The following is a 21,093-nucleotide window of genomic DNA, read 5'->3' on the forward strand; positions in this document are numbered from 1 at the left end:
CACAGCATATGGAGGTCCCCAGGCTAGGGGTCAAATCGGAGCTGTAGCTGCCGGCCTACACCAGAGCCACAGCAATGCAGGATCCGAGCTGAGTCTGCAACCTACACCACAGCTCACAGCAACCCTAATCCGAGCGAAGCCAGGGATTGAACCCGCAACCTCATGGTTCCTAGTCGGATTCATTAACCACTGAGCCACAATGGGAACTCCCATTACTGATGATTATTAACACTGGAAAAAACTTGAGAATAATCCACATTCTTCTATAGGAGAAAACTTTCATGAACATAAAGAACTGAGGTGAGCACTCTTCCCTCAACCCACAGTAAGAAGAAACAAAACTCTGGCATCCTAAGAACTGTATTAAGAATAAAAAAGTTATCTCTGTGGCAAATGTACCTTGTGTTATTTACTCCAAAAAAGTGGCAGAAGACTAGCACCTGGATTTATTTTTTTTTTTGTTTTATTCTTCTTTTTCTTTATTCTTCAATTTCCTGGAAATCAAAATATTTTGTGATTGAAAAACAGAAGGCAATTCATCAGTAAAATTGATAAAAAAATTCTTCAATTTTACAGTCTATTTGTTGCTCTGAATACTGGTACTACTGTGAACACTGACATCATATTTAAAATTATATTTTAGTATGGTGAACAACTAACTTGCTTTCTAGGTAACTGTTGGAAATGTCACCAGTTATATTATTCTCTATTGATTTTTGGTAAATTTCTAGTGGATAACTCTTTCTGTTATACTCTAGGAGGCTCAGGACACTTAAAGTGCCTCAAATTATTACTATACTTTAGATTTAAAACAAGAAACTTAAAGGAAACCCACTGAAAAAGACAAATGAACTTTCTTCCTGAACAGTTCATATACAACCGGGAACCAGATTATTAGTGAAAGACTCTTCCTCCCTATGACCTGCCTCCCATAAATCAAGGGTGTCCCCCCAACACACACCTCTACAAGGAACAAGAACCCACCAATACCTGGAAAATTTGTCTCCACTGTTTCCTGGTGAATCACAGAATGTTCCTTTATACAGGTAAAACAGAGCCTTAAATGATTTCTGTGGCTTAGTTTTCTATTTTCATCACTGTGACGTTTGAGTGATGATTATCTTAACAGATCAAAATTCCAAAATTTAAACCTTTCACTTTGTCAAGAAGTTAGATGATTCAAACTGTATTCAATTAGTTTAAGAAGGAAATATCCAGATTTAACTGTCATAACTTATGTTAAGACACCCAAAGTGTTATAGAACATAATACATGAGGATAAATCAGTCTATAAGCACAATACTTTTTTCCCTCCAAAGTAAAAGACATGACTTGAAAAAGGAATCATGCCAATACTGAGTCATCATTTTGTACTGAAACATCAAATGTCAAAATTGTAATGGAAAAATGTGGTGATCTATTGCTATTTGTGCTTCAATTTTTGTTTCTGAAACCAATAGTGTAATAAAAAGACTTAATAAAGATACTGTTGAGGGTTAACAGACACTTGGAATCAAAATAAAAGAAAAAACTTACCAAATTTTAAAATACTAAAAACTAACCATTTTATTAATGAACGTCTACAAAACAGGTACACCAAAAGTGACTACTAATGCTGAAAAAAAAAAACCTTCAAAAAATGTGTACCACATGATTCAATTTTTTAAAACTTTATATATATAAAAGCTATATTATAAATACAAAGCTGAACTATTAAGAGTACTAACAATACTGTTCATACAAAGAAACTTGACAGTAGTAAAATATGAATACATAAGATGCTTCTTTTTGGTCCTTTAGGGAAAAAAGAACTAATTTTTTTTTTTCTTTAACATGGCTCCAGGCACAAAAATAGAATATAAGACGATAACTTCAACATTCTTAGTGTTTATCCATGTAATTCTTTAAATGTCACCAGTCATAATAGCAATGAATTCCTCTTGATTTACTGTGGTAAGAAAGAAAAATATAAGTCAGAAATACAATTTTTTTCAGAGAACAATATTACTATTTTACAATAAGTATCTTTAAATTTCATAGTACACAAAATTTTTAATAAACCAAGATACAGTTTTTGCTTTTACTTCTTTGCTAGGAAGTTGACTATATTAATTAAACTGAACTTCATGAATAAAAAAACATATAAAATGTAATACAGTATTATATAATATTAATTAGGAAAAAGACATAATAGTAAGTTACAAAAAGTTCATCATAATCATAATATTTATACACAATAAACAGTTCTAAAAACTTGAAATCTAAAATTTCTTAGATGGTTAAACTCTCTTTATAACCTTTACTGTACTAGCACATTTGGCAAACCCTTTCTTAACAAATAAGCTTACATACATCATATATGTAGATTAGAATGCTAAAGGATAAAAAAATATTATAATTAGAAAAAAAGTCAAATTGTTTTTTGAACTTTTATGTATTTAAAAGCCTATTTTAAAGAAACACTAATTGAAACCAGGTCACCATACCTCAAAAGTATCCAGAAAAATAGTAATTTTTAAAGATACAGATTTGATTTTCATCACCAAGGTAATAATGCAACTATAAAATAAGGACAGCAATGCAAGAAATAATCACTGATAGATTGTCAGTTTATCAAAAACATAAATAAAATTCATAAGAACCTCTAATTTATAAAGCATGTTTAAGAAAGCAATCTAGAAATAAATTAATGATAATCTTATTTAACATAATTAAAAAAAAAAAAAGGAGTTCCCATTGTGGCTCAGTGGTTAACAAATCCAACTAGGAACCATGAGGTTGCGGGTTCAATCCCTGGCTTCGCTCAGTGGGTTAAGGATCTGGCATTGCTGTGAGTTGTGGTGTAGGTCGCCGATGCAGCTCAGATCCCACCATTGCTGTGGCTCTGGCGTAGGCTGGTGCTACAGCTCTGATTAGACCCCTAGCCTGGGAACCTCTACATGCCACGGTAGCGGCCCTAGAAAAGACAAAAAAATAAAATAAAATAAAATAATAAAATAAACATTTTTAAAAAACCAACATACACATGAACTGGCAATAGAAATGTTCAGAAAGGAATGCTTCAAATTTGTGAAACAGGTGAGTTCATGGGCCCAAGACTTAACACATATCTTAACAAGACACAAGTTATGAATGATAATTTTGATAATAAGAACACTATAATGAGAAAAGAGACCTGAATTCTAGTCATAGCTCTGAAACACAACAATTCTGCATCTCAGTTTTTTTCAAATGAAAATAATGAACTACGAGATGATCTTTTAGGTGTTTTTAACTCTTAAAACACCTTAGATAGTGACATATGAAAACACTCCAATGAATCAAACATTTTTGTCTAGTGAATGCCCCACCATACTAAGAGTTGCATGTGAAAACACACATGGGAATTCCTATCTAGAATATCTTGAAACTGAAGTAAAGAAAATATTAGGTGATATTACAAAATTATTATCTTATGAGTAAAGATGGCATCATAGTTATGAAAAAAATACTATTTTTATTCTTAAGAGATGCATACCAAAAGTTTAGGGAGGTGTTAAGTTCACGATTTATTTTTCAAATGACTCAGAAAGAATATACACACTAAAGCAAATATAGTAAAATGCTAATTTAGTATTCATTTCACTAGTCTAACATTTTTTTCCTCCATGTCTGAGAAGATTCATAATGAAAAGTTAGAAAAAAATTAACCAATTAAAAAAGTTGAAGAGATCAAATATATATATATTGTGAATGAAAAAAGTATACTGACTCCAGAAACCACTCAAAACACAAGTTTCGATAATTATATTAGCCATGTTTTATATGTGAGACAGAGAACAAATGTCTAATACAAAATATGATCTGGAAGTTCCCGTCATGGCACAGTGGTTAACAAATCCAACCAGGAACCATGAGGTTGCGGGTTCGATCCCTGGCCTTGCTCAGTGGGTTAAGAATCCGGCGTTGCGTGAGTTGTGGTGTAGGTTGCAGACTCGGCTCGGATTCCGCATTGCTGTGGCTCTGGCGTAGGCCGGTGGCTACAGCTCTGATTAGACCCCTAGCCTGGGAACCTCCAAATGCTGCGGGAAACAGCCCTGGAAAAGGCAAAAAGACAAAAAAAAAAAAAAAAAGATCTGTTTCTGGTTTTTTGTTTTTTGGGGTTTTTTTGAGGCATGCAGAAGTTCCCGGGCCAGGGATGGTACATCCACCGCAGCAGAGACCAAAGCTGCTGTAATGACAAGGCCAGATACTTAACTGGCTGCACTACAAAAGAATTCCCAAGACAAAACATGATCTATTATTAAAATAAAAGCCACATATCAGTGTTGAAAAAAAAAAATCCAACAAAATGGGAAAAATTATTACTAATGAGAAAAATTTAGATAAAAATAAATCTTGATTTGGGATCCAAAATAAAAACAAAGAATTTGGTTTAACAGGAGGTGGAAGGAAGGCTAAGGTAGGAGAACACCATCGAAAACATAGTTAAAGAAAAAAATAGTGCAAAAATAAGCTATAAGGCATTAAGAATGAGCTGTCCAAAAGCCTTTAAAGACCTAAATTCATGCATTCAATATTAAACATCTACAAGACGGTATGCTAGACACAACTGAACAGAATATAAAACCTGTAGTATTCAAAATACTTTCAATGATTTTATAAGTTATAGCACTGATCTTTAACCTTTGTAGCTAAATGAATACATTTCAGTATCTTAAGAAAGGTTATGACTGCTCTCTCTCTAGTTAAAAAAAAAAAACAATCAAGATATACAACAATTTTAAACAATTGCATCTATCTGTACCTTCATTTAAAAACTCCTAATTTAATCAATCTAGAAAGAGGCATCTAGACCAAAATAGGAAACAAGAATATATTTTTAAGAAAAACAACATAAGGAAAGCAGACTTAGAATGATTTGACTACAAATCATTTTAACAGCATAACAGAACCATGATTAAAATATTCAAAATCTAAGAAGTACTTGCTTTGTTACTTAAAGATCTAAAATTTTCTTCTCTCAAATTGAAATTTCAAGACTCAAATTTCTTTTTTTTTTTTTTTTTTAGAGCCTTACCTGTGGCATTTGGAGGTTCCCTAGGGGTTGAATTGGAGCTACAGCTGCTGGCCTACACTACAGCCACAGCCACAGCCACAGCCACATCAGATCCAAGCTGCGTCTGCGACCTACACCACAGCTCACAGCAAAGCTAGATCCTTAACCCACTGAGCAAGGCCAAGGATCAAACAGCAACCTCAAGGTTCCTAGTTAGATTCATTTCTGCTGTGCCTCAACAGGAACTCAAGACTCAAATTTCAAGTAAGCGTCATACAGTTCTAAAACAACAACTTAATTTTTATATTACTTGTGTATAAACACTTTAAAGTACTGTAGCATTTCAAAAGTACTTTTAACTATTTCATAATTTCACACCTAAAACCAGAATACATAAATCCAAAAAAGTGAACATAAAAGCTCACTTTTACGGAAAAAAGTGGTTACGGAAATTAACTAGTTCCTTTATCATCAGTGAGATTTTCAGACAATTACGAGAATAGGTGATGCCCTTAATCATATGGTTTTACTACCTTCCACATCAATCATATATATATATATATATATTTTTTTTTTTTTTTGCCACACCTGCAGCAATGTGGAAGTTCCCAGGCCAGGGATCAAACCCAAACCACAGCAGCAACCTGAGCCATTGCAATGACAATGCCAGATCCTTAATCTGCTGTGCCACAAGAGACCTCCAATCATATCTTATACCAAGTTCCTATATTTAATAATGCACAATGCCTACCTTAAAATAGGCATGTGTTAAAATATAATGAAATATAATGAATCAAATAAATATGGCATTTCACTTTTTCCTACACTGTCTTTTTAAATAAAAATTTCATAAATCAATCATTAAACAGAGTAAATCGTATTATATGCCATTAAAACAAAGAATTTTAGAGAAATTAAATAGATTAAGTACCTCAGAGACCATCTGGCTCCAGAGGGGAAAAAACAAATTTTAACATTCAAAGTGCCAGTTGAATATTTTACTAATACACTGTTTCCTATAACAGTATTCAAGTTAAAAAAATTCCATGAACACAGAAATCTAATTAATATTTTACTTTATAGCACAAGAGGCAATTCAGTGTCATGGTTAAAAGTATATTCTTTGTCATTATGGAGAGATGAGTTTAACCTCTGGCTCTGCCATGTATTAGCTTTGTAATAATATCAGACAGGTTATTAAACTCTCAGAGCTTCAGTTTCCTCATCTACACTATGCAAAAATAGGTATATACATTGGTTTCACAAAAGCTATTATGAAAATCAAGTGACATAATCCATAACATGCTATGGGATTAGCATGTGATGCTTAATAACCACAACATGCTATACATAGAATCTAACATACATTAACATTCATCTCAGTTACTCAGAAGATGGTCCACTTTGGCTTTTTAAATGTTACTTCCAGAGTTCCCGTTGTGACTCAGCGGTAACAAGAACCAGACTAGTACCCATGAGGACGGAGGAGTACCCACTGGCCTCGTTCAGTGGGCTAAGGATCTGGCATTGCTGTGAGCTGCCAGGTAGGTAGCAGACACAGCTCGGATCCTGTGTTGCTGTGGCTCAGGCTGGCAGCTACAGCTCCAATTAGACCCATAGCCTGGAAACTTCCATATGCCTCAGGTACAGCCCTAAAAAGACAAAATAAATAAATATATAAATAAATAATGTTACTTCCATTTACTCAAAAAGATTTACTCTGTTTTATATATCTTGGGGGGGGGGATTCTTTCTATATCATTACCATAGCTTTATTTATACTTCATATTGTCTTCTTTTCCTTTAATTCTTCATTCATCACATTTATTATTCTATATATACAATAAAAACACTTTCATTGCTCTGAAAAACTGAACAGTATGAAAAATTCATAAATATAGAACAACTACTAAAGTCCACAAAAAAGGCAGCAAAGTATTATGATTATTAATAGTTTAAAATATACAAAGAAAGAGGTTCTATCTAGGCAAAACTTTGCCTGCAGCCAAAAATAGCAAACAAACAAACAAAAAGATTAAGTGATCAGATTAACATTATGATAAAATCTAACTTGTTACTTTTTCAAAACTGGGCAGATTTGCAGGTAGCTGCAGAGACCCAATATAAGTTAAGGCAGTATTCCTAGTCCCACTAAATAGATTTGAGTTGTAGTTCTCATTGTTTCTGAATATGAAAATGACCTCAGCAATAATTATCAGGACTTGCTACAACAGCTGTCTTCAGTAAATCTTGAGAAGTAGATAATGTCAAACAGGTACTATAAATTTTACACAATAAGTGTATTTATCAATCACAATAGCATTTAGATAAATAACTGAAAAATAACAGCTTAAATATGCATGTACATCAATACTATTATTCATAAGGTCTACAGACAATATTTGATGCATACATGAACTCCCAGCCCTGTGCAATACTTCAGAAGGTCCCCACCCCTAGACACCCACACCCTGTCTTGGAAACTACAAACTTAGGCTATTTTAATATGATATGACCCACTCTCTTCTCCTCCACAAAAACATGTATCTTAACAATAAAAGATTATGTGTCAGGTAGATTTTATTTGTAATCAACCACTAGGGAAAAAAGGAGAAAAAAATGTTATTTGCCTCTTAGTCATTTGAATAAAGGACAGGAGGATTGCCAAGCAATAGTTGTACAGTGACTTAAAGCAGAGTAAGACAAGCAGTGAAGATTGAAGAAATGTTTTAAGGATCCACTAAAATAAAATTTTCTAGCAATGGAGCACAGGTGTGAACTCAGACTCTAAAGCAACAGTAGGTAGAGCAGTCTAACAAGGAATACAAGAAATGGACACATTGTCTAAGCAAACACTCATATCAAGTTTGAATTTAAGAGCAGCTTCCTAATTGATATTTTCTACTAATATCAAATGAAGCTAATAACTAAAATCTGTATTGCATGTGCCTCCTACAGGAAAAAGAAACTTTATAACTCTGATCTTCTGACACGCATAGTAGCTATTATTAAAGATTTAGAAAATAGACATACCATGATTTGCTCTACCACTGAAGAAAGTACTTTTACATAAAGGACTCCTTTAAAGCTAATTTAGGGTAATAATCAACAGCTAGGGAGGATACAAGAATTTTTTAAATATGAAGGCAGTGGATGCAAAGTCCAAATATTAGAATAACAGCTAAATAAATCCTTTAAATTTTCTCAAGTTTTAATCATTTCTGTTTTAAAATATAAGTAACTATATCAGTACTCTTCATAGAGCTAGCATCAGAAAAAGAAATGTTGTATAATGCTTAAATAATAGTCACATAAATATGAGAAAGCACAATAGAGCACAATTCTAATGGACAATCTACAAACCTAAACTGATAACTAGTTGCTACAGTCTTATCTCCTTATTAAAGCATGACAGTATTTTCAAGATAATATAAGTAAAAATATATAGTTAGGACTATATCAACATGTATCTCCTGTAACACACACTCCTGCTTGCTGCTTAAGTCGGCAAACATCAAAGTACTCACCATGTTAAAAAAAAATGAAGACTACAAAGATGGAAAAAAAGGAAAATAAGCTTGTATTTAAAGCTAGGCATCTTCTGGAGTTCCTGTCGTGGCGCAGTGGAAACGAATCTGACTAGGTTTCTATCCTGGCCTCGCTCAGTGGGTTAAAGGTGTGGCCTTGCCGTGAGTTGTGGTGTAGGTCACAGACGCAGCTCGGATCTGGCATTGCTGTGGCTATGGCGTAGACCAGCAGCTACAGCTCCAATTAGACCCCTAGCCTGGGAACCTCCATGTGCTGCAGGTGCAGTCCTAAAAAGACAAAAGACAAAAAATAAATAAATAAATAAATAAAAATAAAGCTAGGTATCTTCAATTATTTTCATTTAATGCCCATAACCATCCTGGAAGGTATTACCATTCTTATTGATATAAATAGGAAAAATGAGACTCAGAAAACTTGCACAAAATTAGGGCAATTAAGTAAGTGGTAGAGATTCAATGCAAATCCAGGTCTGCCTGAGTCCAAAACCTTAGGTCTTTCACATTATATGATTGTCTGCCCTTTACAGGCTCACAATATTACTGGAGAGACACACATGTATATACCTAAGAGAAGGCAGAATATAGAAGTGTCAAAATAGCTTGTTTCTCTAAATGCTATGGGCCCTCAATGGGCTCTCATAATTTTTAAACAGAGATCACTGAGAGAGGATTTTGAGGAAAAAAAAAAAAAAAACAGAGTTTAAAAAGAACCTCAGAATGTACATTTTAGCCAACAAATTGGCAAACAGAACATTCTAGGATTAAAGAATAGCATGAAAGGCAAAACATAAAAAGACAGGATAGAGTGTATTCTGTGACAGTGTGCATACTATATGGAGGCGAGGGTTAAAGTAGAAAGCAGAAAAATAATGTGGGGAATAAAACTAGATACTTATGGTAGGACAGATCACAGAAGGCTTTGGATTTTACTCTGTAGGCACTGAGTAATCATTTTAAGCATTAGAACAGGAAAATGAAATCACTAAAACTGTATTTTAGGGAAAAAAATGCTTTAGAATAAATTAGTAAGAGAGTAGAGGCTTACAGGCATAGAGTGCAGAGCAGGGACAACATAAGCCTTTGTCACTGGGTAGCATCAGTTAACAAACAGAACAGTGTACGCAGCAGGCATTCAAGAAAATAAGAGTTCCTGCCATGGATCAGCAGAAACGAATCTGACTAGTATCTATGAGGACGCAGGTTCAACCCCTGGCCTCAATCAGTGGGTTAAGGATTGTCTGGCATTGCCATGAGCTGTGGTGTAGGTCGCAGACACGGCTCCGATTTCCCATTGCTGTGGCTGTGGCACAGGCCAGCAGTTACAGCTACAACTCAACCCCTAGCCTAGGAATCTCCACATGCTACAGGTGTGGCCCTAAAAAGACACACACACACACAAAAAAAGGAAAAAACAAATGAAACTATGATAACATTCCAACAAAGAAATCAGAGCCTAAGTTAGGACAGCAGCAATAAAGAAATAAAACAGATTCAAAAACTCTGAAAGGTAGATGCAAAGAACTTAGTTACAATTTAGATGCACATGCAGCTTGAGGAAGAAGGTATTAAAGCTGAAATTTTACTGAGTGGCTGAAATTTTGGAGATATTTCATCCTCAAAGAAAAGTACTTTCTTAAAGTATGGAACTTCATATTATAATCTACACAGTAGGTTTTAAAGGTCTGCTTCACTCTAAACTGAGTACGTGTAGTATTTATAGTAGTATTTATACAAAAAGCCCATTACAGGATAAACGACATTTACATTAAATAGTTTGCAAAGAATCTTGAAAATAATTTGGTTTTAGAAAAATTTACTATATGCATATATTAGGAATATTTGGAATATATGTTTTACTTGAAACTTACTTTCTCCATCACCATCTTTATCAAATTCTTCTATCATAGCCCGAAGTTCTTCATCACTCATGTTTTCACCCAATTCTCTGGCAACACGTCGCAAATTCCTCAAGCTTATTTTACCTGAATCATCATCATCAAATAATTTAAATGCCTTCAATATTTCTTCATGTGGATCTCTTTCCAATATCCAGTCTGTCACTATAGTTAAAAAAAGGTGAAAACCAAAACTTTATAGTCACTATAGCACTCATTTGTGAAATCAACTAAGTATTAGATAAGAATTAAAGCTGTGAATGTGTCAATATTTAGTTTGACAATAAAAATGCCATACTGGAGCCCAAAGCTCCAGAGATAAAATTATAAAGACCAAATCAATATATTAAAATTTAACCTTTATATTATTAACAATTTATCCCATTATAAGATAAACATAACTGTATCACAGAAGCAAAAATTTTAAAACTATGTACCATATTTATTTAAGATCTACTATTATCAAGAATTGTACTAGGCTACATTAGCATCAGAAACACAAGCCTAGGAGTTTAGAAATGAGTTGCAGAGATGTTATAAAAATCAAACAATAAAAACCAACTAGGTAAAAGTTGTTTGCTTAATAGTAATATTGGCTGTTCCTCAAATTTAAAAGAAAACACCTGTGACAAATTAACAAAGTAACTACCATCATTGATACAGACACACTCTTAGACAATAGATGAAAATTCCACTGGTATCTTCATGATTAGAAGAACCTCTTGGTTTCCCAAAAGCAGTTATAAAAAGGATTGAATCTGATTGCAGTGGGCGGGGGGGAAAGGTCTGGGAAGGAGACCTCTCTAAAGTCAAAGCGATTTTGTTCAGCAAGATAGTAACTCTCAGACAGCCAAATTAAAATTACACGCAATTTCAGACTTTAATAGTAATAAGTATTTTAATATACTAAATGTAATAGTAAATAAAAATTTAGTAAACTTAAACAATATTTTCATTATTACCACAGTCTTTAATCAACAATCACAATAACAAAAATTTTTAAATCTGTGGTATAAATTTTTTTAAGTTACTAGATAGAATTCTGAAAATAGCAAACATCTCTGAGTTAGTTCTATATGCTAGTCTACCACTACCACAGAAGATATTTATGACCTTCACTGTGCCATTAAAAATAAGTCAGTCCAGAGTTCCCATTGTGGCTCTGCGAAAACAAATCCGACTAGGAACCATGAGGTTGCAGGTTTGATCCCTGGCCTCGCTCAGTGGGTTAAGGATCTGGCATTGCTGTTAGCTGTGGTTTAGGTCGCAGATGTGGCGGATCCGGTGTTGCTGTGGCTCTTATGTAGGCCGGCAACAACAGCTTTGATTAGACCCCTAGCCTGGGAACCTCCATACGCCACAAGCGTGGCCCTTAAAAAAAAGAAAGAAAAAAAAAAGTCAGTCCTACTGAGGTTTATAGAATTAAAAATTTTTAAATGCTTGTAGATGGAAAGTACTAGAACGTTTAATGTACCAAAAAAGAAAAATATAATTCAAGACCCCTACAAATTGCTGTTTTACTGGTTTCATTGTATCTAGTTGAGTACCCTTTAGAATAAGCACCTATTCAAGCTAATGTTACATACATTCAATGGTTTTCTCTTATCCATTAACTTTATCCAAAAAGTCTTCCAAGTAACTAATTGAAGTATATTACTATAAGTATGCAAATCATCAAAGCTCATAAATATTCAGTTAAAAAGGAGTTGGCATATATACAGCCATAACACCAAAATAAAATACCACACTTAACTCTATGGCTCATACTCAACTTATTTTGAATTTAGTCCCAACAAAAAAGCAGGACAAGGAAAAAAAAAAGTGTTAAGAAATTTTCTTCACCAATTAAATAATTTACATGACAGGTGAACCAAAAAAGCAGCTTGCTGAAAATATTAATGTACTTAAAGAAACAACAGGGTGATCTGGAGAACAGATGGGGCTCCAAGATGTATAAATTCATATCCCACTGGTGCTTTAATTGTGTTAGTAACTTTAGACTATGTGTCTATATAATCTTTTATCAATACTTTGCCTTAGAATGCAACTTTCTTGGGAACTATAAATATCCATAATTCCGGACAACTAAAACATTACAAATTTATAGTGACTCTCCTCCAAGCTTTCATGTTCTATTCCTGTTCTACAAAGTAGAATTTAATTACAAGAAATACATTTTTTCCAATGAAAATAAATCAACTGACATACAGGCAATAAAGGTGTGTTCAATCTATTTCACAAATTTCTGTCCCTGTAGCTCTATTTCCAAATGATTTTTACACTATCAGAAATGTACTTACTCAAAAGTTAGGCCTATACCTTATAAAAATCATTAAGAACAGGGTAAATTCAAAAATAAAACTTTAAAGCAAATCAGTGATTAGATCCTAGAGTACAAAGGATACCATTTTTTTCGCTTTTAAATGTACCCCTTTTCTTTTCATTCTTAGAACCTTCAGCACAAAAAGTTTATTACAATTGTCCCTCATGGAGTTCCCATCATGGCACAGTGGAAAGGAATCCAACTAGGAACCATGAGGTTGCAGGTTCAATCCCTGGCCTCACTCAGCGGGTTAAGGATCTGGCATTGCCGTAAGCTGTGCTGTAGGTCACAGACACAGCTTGGATCCTGTGTTGCTATGGCTGTGGTGTAGGCCAACAGCTCTATCTCCGACTGGACCCCTAGCCTGGGCATCTCAGTATGCACAGGTGCGGCCCTAAAAAGCAAAAACAAACAAACAAACAAACAAAAAAAAAAAACAAAAAAAGACAACAACAAAAAAACAGTCCCTCTGTATCCATAGGGGATTGGTTCCAGGAATCCCCCAAGGATACCTAATCGGACACACAGTATTTACATATAATCTATGCACATCCTCCTGTCATCTCTAGATTATTTACAATACCTAATACAATGTAAATGCTATGTAAATCACTGTAAAACAATCTAAATGCTATGTCAATAGTTGCCAGGCACTCGGTAAATTTAAGTTTTGCTTTTTGCAACTTTCTGAAACTTTTTCCAGTAAGACTTTCAATACACAGTTGGTACAACCCAGGCATAGAGAGGACCAACTATATCTTCTGTATATTCTGCCTGCAGTATCTCTTCCCTCCAACCCATCTTTAATACTCTCAACAGTTACCTCTTTAAAACATATCATCTCCTCTTCTTTAAAAACTGACATAGATCTGCTGTTTAGAGTACAAATTCTATTTTATACAAGATTCTATCTGTCTGGCCCAATCCTACTTTTCCAGTCATTTCCCTCTTATCCCCTAGAAGAGGAGATAAAGTGAAGTTTTCCAAACATGCTATACTTCTGCTATGTTTGTTGTTGCTGTTTTCTCTGCTCATACCTTTTGCTACTCCTCCCATAATTTTCTCCTTGAGATGAAATTCCATTCCCATCCCTAAAGCCTAAATTAAAAATCCTCTCTGCAAAGTCTTTTTTAATTGCTCTAGAACAGGAACTGACAAACTTTCTTCTCAAAGGCCAGATAGTGAATATTTTAGGCTTTTTTTGGAGAGAGAGGGGAGCATGAAGTCTTTGTCCCAACTACTCACTCTGCCATGGTATCACAAGAGCAGCATAAAAAAATGATATGACAGCATAAAGACAACAGCTGAATTTAGCTCAAGGGCTGCAGTTTCCCAGTGCCTGCCCTACACAAAATTGTAATTCTCCAAAGAGCACCATGTCTTGCTGTCACCTGCATTTAAATAATAAACTCCTTGAAAGAAGAACCTCTTAGTAATTTTTGATTAATTCCCTTCTCTCATCCCAGCACAGTATCAAATGCCAAAAAAAAAAAAAAAATTCAGCAGATGTTTGCTATATAAGCAAAACAAAAAAAAACACAATATTCTATTCCACATAGACAATAAAATAATAATACTTGCCAAAAATAGATGAGTACAAATATCTGACTTAAGTAGCAATTCCTAAAATACCTATTAGTTGCTGGTCTCAGATGTTCTAAACTCTAAACTTACACTAAATATATTTTAATACTTTTTTCTAACAATGGGAAGAATTCAAAGTGCCAAACTTTATAGAGAAATACCTGTGAATATCTGTGAAACAATATCCTTAGACAGTAATAGACAGGAGATAGAATCAAATGTCCTGACTTAGAGTTATTTGTACCAAAATATAAAACATATAGTCAGGGATTTCAAGTTGTGGCTCAGTGGGTTATGAAACTGACAAGTACCCTTGAGGATGTGGGTTTCATCCCTGGCCTCACTCAATAGGTTAAGGATCTGGCATCGTAGTGAGTTGTAGTATAGGTCACACACATGGCTCAGATCCTACGTTGCTGTGGCTGTGGCACAGGCCGGCAGCTGCAGCTCCAATTTGATTTCTGGTCTGGGAACTTCCATATGCCTCAGGCGCAGCACTAAAAAGCAAAAAACAAAACACATATTCATCTGTGCTCATCTATTATATTAAAATAATCAAAAAGTGAGGGTTAACAAAATTCTCGACCATGTGATTCCCAAACAGCGATATAAAGTTCTATTTGATAGTTGGTATTCTCAATAGGTAGTCATAGGATAGCTAAAGTATCTACTGAGCCTGTCAAAGGTTGATCTTTGAAAGTCAGACTGAAGTTTACTCATGGCCATTCATTCTAGAAAGAACCCAGTATTTCTGCTCTGTTAATAACAAAGAAAAGGGTCAGGAAAGGTAGAGACTCGCCAGCATGGGACTCTCGCCTCAACTGCTAATTATCAAAATTTTTAAAACTGTATTCACTTAAGATGAAACAATGTGTTGTATAAAATTATTAGAGACAATTATATAGTGCTTAAAGTAGCCAGCAACCACAGAAAAAAATGAAATTCGAAAAAATATAAATACATGGAGTGTAATACTTTTATATTCCAGTGGTATATATATGTTATTTTCCAGCTACTGAAACAAAGACTAATTTTTAAATAATAACAAAAATACTTAATATGACTTACTATATACTAAGCCCTTTGCTAAACATTTCACGTATTTTTAACTTATTTATTATTCATAAAGTATAGTACAACTATGAGATAGTAAAACTGTCCCCATTTTATAGTTGAAAATGAAGCGCAAAGAAGTAAAAGGTAGTAAGTGGCAAAACCAAGACCTAAACCCAAGCAATTGGTACCAGGATGTCCATGCTAAACCACTACACTGACCAAATGTGCCTGACTTATAGCTCTTTCCTAGTAGTATCATTTCCACTGTACTTAAACCAGGTTGAAGTTTCAATTTAAGTTGAAATTTGAAGTAAGTTTATAAACCCCAGAAAAGCTTCCATACTGGGAAAATAAAGGTGACTCTCTCTCTCAAGTAAATAATTCTACAAATTAGAGGGAAAAAAAGGATATGATCCCCAAAGGGAGAAGCTGCCTCTCTAAATATTTAGTCATCTATTAGTTCACAAACTGGGGGATCTTCTGTACTGTGCTTTTTTTCTTGTTTGGGTTTATTCTTTAATTTCCCTTTTCCTCATGTCCTCATTTGAATTTTCAGATTAGAAGAAAATTACGAATAAATCTATTTTTTCCACATATTCTAATTGCCATTTCTTTCTGTTTTTCTGTATTACTTACTGACTATTTAAAACAGTTCATGTGCATATGTGCATATAAATTTTTTCTAGATTTTTTAAATATGTAAAAATAACTAAATTATGCTTATATTATGACCCAGTCAGTTGTTCTAAAATGTTTTCTCCTGTTCCCAGTCTGTCAACTATCTCCCTTACTACAATCTTCTCCCCACCTGCAGCTTTAAAGAGATGACATTATTCTCTGAGATCAAGGTCATCCAGGGTAGGCAGCCCCTCACAAGCTCTGTAAACCTGAGGGCAGGAACTTCATCAACAGCCAAAGATACCAACTGGTGCCAATTTCCTCTCCTCTCACTGTGCCAACAAAAATCATATTTAAGAATGGTCTCAGGAAATATTTTCCAAACAAAAATACCATATTTTACCTTTTACTGTAACAAAATAATTTTTTTTTTTTGTCTTTTTAGGGCGACGCCCACAGCAGATGGAAGTTCTCAGGCTAAGGGTTGAATCAGGCTAAGGGTTGAATCGGAGCTGTAGCTGCTGGCCTACACCATAGCCGGAGCAACTCAGGATCCGAACCACATCTGCAACCTACATCACAGCTCACCTCAATTCCAGATCCTTGACGCAGTAAGCGAGTCCAGGGATCAAACTGGTGTCCTCATGGATACTAGTCAGGTTCCTTACCACTGAACCATGACAGGAACTTGGGTTCCTTACCACTGAGCCATGAGGGAATTCCAAGAAAATAATTTTTTGATGATTTTTTTTAGTTTTATCACAAAATATAGGCACACATTACATGGAAAGATATCCTTCCATAAGAAGCTATACAATAGTTCCTTGGTTAAAATCTTCAGAACAGAACAAAAGACAAAATGATAAATCCCATTTACAATGAAGCAATAAATCTTATTTTTTTCTTTGAAAATCAGCAAAAAATACCAAAAAAAAACCCAAAATTAAGATCCATATCATATATACTCGGTAACAAAATTCCACAACCGAGAGAATTTTTAAAATAGTTAGGTAATTTTCTAACAATTGATGATTACAAAGACTATTAAAATACACACCAACTTCATTAAAATCTTCAAAGGTGATTTTCCCCGTGGCTTCTCTGTCATAATCTTTAAGAATCTTCAGTATATCAGCTTTTTTTACATCAAACCCCAAGGCTCTCATTGCCACCTTTTGGATTAAAAGAGAAAAGCAAATTATAATGCATTTTTTACAAAAGTGATTTCCCATTCTCAAATAAGTTTTTAGTACTTAAAAGTTACAATACATCAATAAAACATATATTCTTTCGCATATTTTATGTCTCTAAAATAATAGTGATAGTTTTTCTTCAGTACTAAAATTAGATGGCAATTTTTTCATCTATATATCCCTTTTTTAATATGACAAACTAATCAATGAGTTTAGACAATACACTATACAATGCACTGACTTTTGTGAAAGATAATTTTAATGGCTTATTCATTTTCAAACTATTAACAATCAAAATGGAAAGAAGGTATAATATAAATATTAAAAAGTTATACAGAAGAAGAGATTAAAAAATTAAAATAAGAATTTTCATCAGATTCTCTATGACTAGTTATCAAGTAAGTAATCTAGGACCCTGAGCTTAGAGAAAGAAGAGATCTAGATACTAGTTACAAGTAATAAGAGATGGTTAAAGAAGTCTAATTTAGAAGATTATAGTTGTTCCTTAAATGGTGCACGAATGAAGTAGAGCAGAAGGGCATTTAGAAAAAAATGACTAGTATTAAAATACACACTAAAATAAAGAATAAGCTTGAAGACAGGGAATAGAGCAGTTCACCTTACCTGAATAGGAAGAGATTAGGTAGAAGAAAACAGTTAGCAAATGAGAAAAAAAGTAGGTCGTAGCAAAAGTGTGGAGGGCATTCAATAAAAATTTTTAAAAATGTGAACTTTACGGAGTATACAAAATAAAGCTTATGAGCAATGAATAATATGATGAAAGAATTTTAGAAAGATGAATTTAATGAGAGTGTACAGGAAAAAGAGAAACCAATTAGGAAGTTTCAGATATGAATTAAGATCCCAAACCAATATAATAACAATAGCAACAAATAGAAGAAACATTATTAAAAAAAAGAATTGATCAAAACTGGGTAACTAAAAGAAACTGTGAGTACAGAGCTATAAGAATACTATCTTCCTCATTGTGCTGAGTGTAAGATCCAACCTACCTTAAATACCAATTCCCCTTTGATTCTTTATAAATATTTCTAGAACCTAAAATTGACACTTTCCCCATTAGCATTGTGTCAACATCAGATATCACTTATGTTTCCTGCACCAGAGAAAACAGGATGAGACTGTTACCAACATGTTCAAATTAAAAAACGAGTAACACTCCCTCAATCTGAAAAATATGTCACCAAAAAAGAAGAAACACCAAAGTGGGAAGAGGAATACGGTAAGTATAGTTTAAATACCATAGCTTTATTTTTTTTAACTACGTGAATGAAAAATAAGCCCCTCCATAGGAATGTATTTTTACATTATACTATTCATTTTACCATATGAGAAGGAGTTTCTAAAAAGATATGCTACAAGTACTATTCAATTTTATTAAAAGCACTTAATGGTAAATGTTTAAAATGATTTCATATTTCCAAAACCAAATTAAAATATTTATAAATATATTTTTAATCAACTGTCAATATGCAAATCATTTTAACAGATAGAGGTCGAGTATATTACCTTTAATTCATGGTAATCTATTGCTTCATCTTTGTCCGTGTCAAATAGTTCAAAAGCATCTTTAATTTCTTGTTTCTGTTCTTCAGAGAGTTCTCTTCTTTTTTTCCTTTTTGTTTTGTCTACTACAAGCTCATTTCTATGAAATGAAGACAGAAAACCCTATTTATTGCACTTTAATCCCATTCTCCTATGCTTCTAAATGACTCAAATAAGAATCCAAAAATACAAAAAATTAGCCAATTAATAAATACCTAAATTTCTAAAAAGGAAGTATTTTCCTTACATGAAAGGAAGAGATTTTCCTTACATGAGTCAAAGCCCTGCTCTTCCCATCGACTAAGGTGCTATAAACTTGTGCTTCCTAAAACTGAAAAGTGTTAAGTTATTAAAGAAATGAGGACCTTACTTCCCTTCCTCCTGGCTTTTTATTTATTTCCACTAATATTACTATGGAAGAAACAAGAAATGTGAATAAGAAACATTAGTTTTATATCAGAACCCCCCCAAAAAAACAAAGCACCCATAGTTACTCGTTTTACAATGTCTGTTAAAAAAAAAAAAAAGAATTCACAATTGATGATCACTACATATTAGGCTTACTTTTATAGTGTTAATAACTATCAAAATTACTACAAAAAGACATCTAACTCATCAATTAACATAAACTCTTTTGGCATTGTGGATCAAAAGTGTTTTTAGATTACACATTTTTAAGTTTGGCATTTTATTTGCAATTTCTCCCACTGATATTATTAACAATCACCCAAAAAACTTAGCCTAAGCATACTATTAAACACCAGAAAAGTACATATTTGTGCTAACGCTATATAATAATGTGGAGTCAACTGTCTTGTAAATCTCACTTAACATATACATTTGGATTTAATTTTTCATAAACCCTGAAAAAGGCTGAAGAAAAAAAGGAATTTATTGTAAAAGCCAGAAATATCTTGAGATGTTCCAAATTTTCAAATAGGGTTGCAAGTTTGAAGCAGAAGAATTCTGTAAAACTTAGAAAATGTAAAAACCCAGTTGATTTTATTAGACACGTTATCTGTTTGCATTTTAAGTTGCTTTGTTCTCTGAAATCTACCACACACACACACACACACACACACAAAAGGCAAGAGATGACTAGAAAGTGACCAAAAGAGATATGATAAAGCTGAGGTAGATCTTGCTTTCACAGGAGACCCCACTTCACACAAGCCTGGACGTTCTGGGGGTCGGCCATTCTTTTCCCAAGATTTTGAGAGGACAAGTTCGCAAACCACCGACCACTGACCCCAGCCAAGGATACCACGATTATGCCTTATCAGAACTCGGTACCTTTTTAGTTAGGTGTAACTCTATAGGTATTTTTACGGTAACACGCCTAGTCGGAGTTGGGAAGTAGGCAACAAATGGTAGGTTAGTGGTTGGAAATGAGCGAAAAATAAACTCAGGGAATCTAAGAGATTACCAACTAAAAGCACTAAAATGGGTCTACTATTACATAGTGAAGCAAGGAGGGCTTTACGTTATTTCTAAAATCTACGGGTTAGATGTTAGCAGGAAGGGAGCTGCGGTGGAGGCCATAAGCGAAGGAATGACGGGAACTTTACTAAGGATGCTCCAAGGCCTGGTTTCCTAGTTCACATAAACAAGAGCGTAGAAACCTCGCGATATTTCACTGCCTCCTCGAGACTATAACAACCCAGGTTGTTGGGGTCCAAAGCCCAGTGGCCTGACAGAAATGACCGTCTAACTGCACGGAGCTCACCCGGGCCCCGAAGATGAGGAGTCTGGCCCAGGAAAGGTGGCCAAGGCTCCCTTCCCTCGTCCCAAACTGCATTCCCTTCCTTGCCTCGCCCCAAGCTGCCTCCCTTCCACACACACCCACCCTGGGGCCCGCTGCGTGGTGTGGAGAGCATTGCCGCCTCCTCATTACCGACCTCAGAGCTAAACTCATTTTCTCTTCGGCCAGAGACTTTCCTCTCGAGAACGACTTTAACCCCCTACTCAAAGCCGAACGACTTCCACAAGCGGTTCAACAGACAACGACCTAAGCAGCCTCAAGACCTCCCACAAGGTAGACATTTCTGAGCTGGATTGGTTGAAATAGCTAATGCCTTGCCCATTAGGGCGGAAGCGTCACTAGTCCTCTTCTCTCATTGGGCATTTTTCGCGTCAATCAAAGAGCTCTCCCTTTCGGCTCTCTTGCTGCCCCTCCCGCCTTTTAGGTTGACCTGTAGCGTAGCCCCCACCCCCTCCAATCCTTTGCGGAGCGAGGGTCTGAGTGTCCGCTGGGCTTTTCGGACTGAGGGTG

The 21,093-nt window shown here is 34.6% G+C and overlaps 1 protein-coding gene and 1 long non-coding RNA gene across 2 annotated transcripts in view; one reads left to right on the forward strand and one right to left on the reverse strand.

The window, feature by feature from the left end:
* On the reverse strand, positions 1,541 to 20,858 carry CETN3 (centrin 3). The gene is made up of 5 exons (XM_003123777.3): positions 20,720 to 20,858; positions 18,786 to 18,921; positions 17,120 to 17,234; positions 10,455 to 10,646; positions 1,541 to 1,948 (listed from the first exon to the last, which is right to left on the reverse strand). Exons 1-5 carry the CDS (start codon positions 20,734 to 20,736, stop codon positions 1,905 to 1,907), a joined length of 504 nt encoding a protein of 167 aa, XP_003123825.1. The 5' UTR covers positions 20,737 to 20,858; the 3' UTR covers positions 1,541 to 1,904.
* The window catches only part of LOC102167126, a 39,952-nt gene continuing 39,608 nt past the window's right edge, over positions 20,750 to 21,093 (forward strand). Inside the window, exon 1 of the long non-coding RNA XR_002342050.1 lies at positions 20,750 to 20,856. This is a non-coding gene — a long non-coding RNA (uncharacterized LOC102167126). The remainder of the gene's footprint in view (positions 20,857 to 21,093) is intronic.

The sequence above is a fragment of the Sus scrofa genome, chromosome 2 (assembly GCF_000003025.6).
Source record: "Sus scrofa isolate TJ Tabasco breed Duroc chromosome 2, Sscrofa11.1, whole genome shotgun sequence".
NCBI lineage: Eukaryota > Metazoa > Chordata > Mammalia > Artiodactyla > Suidae > Sus > Sus scrofa.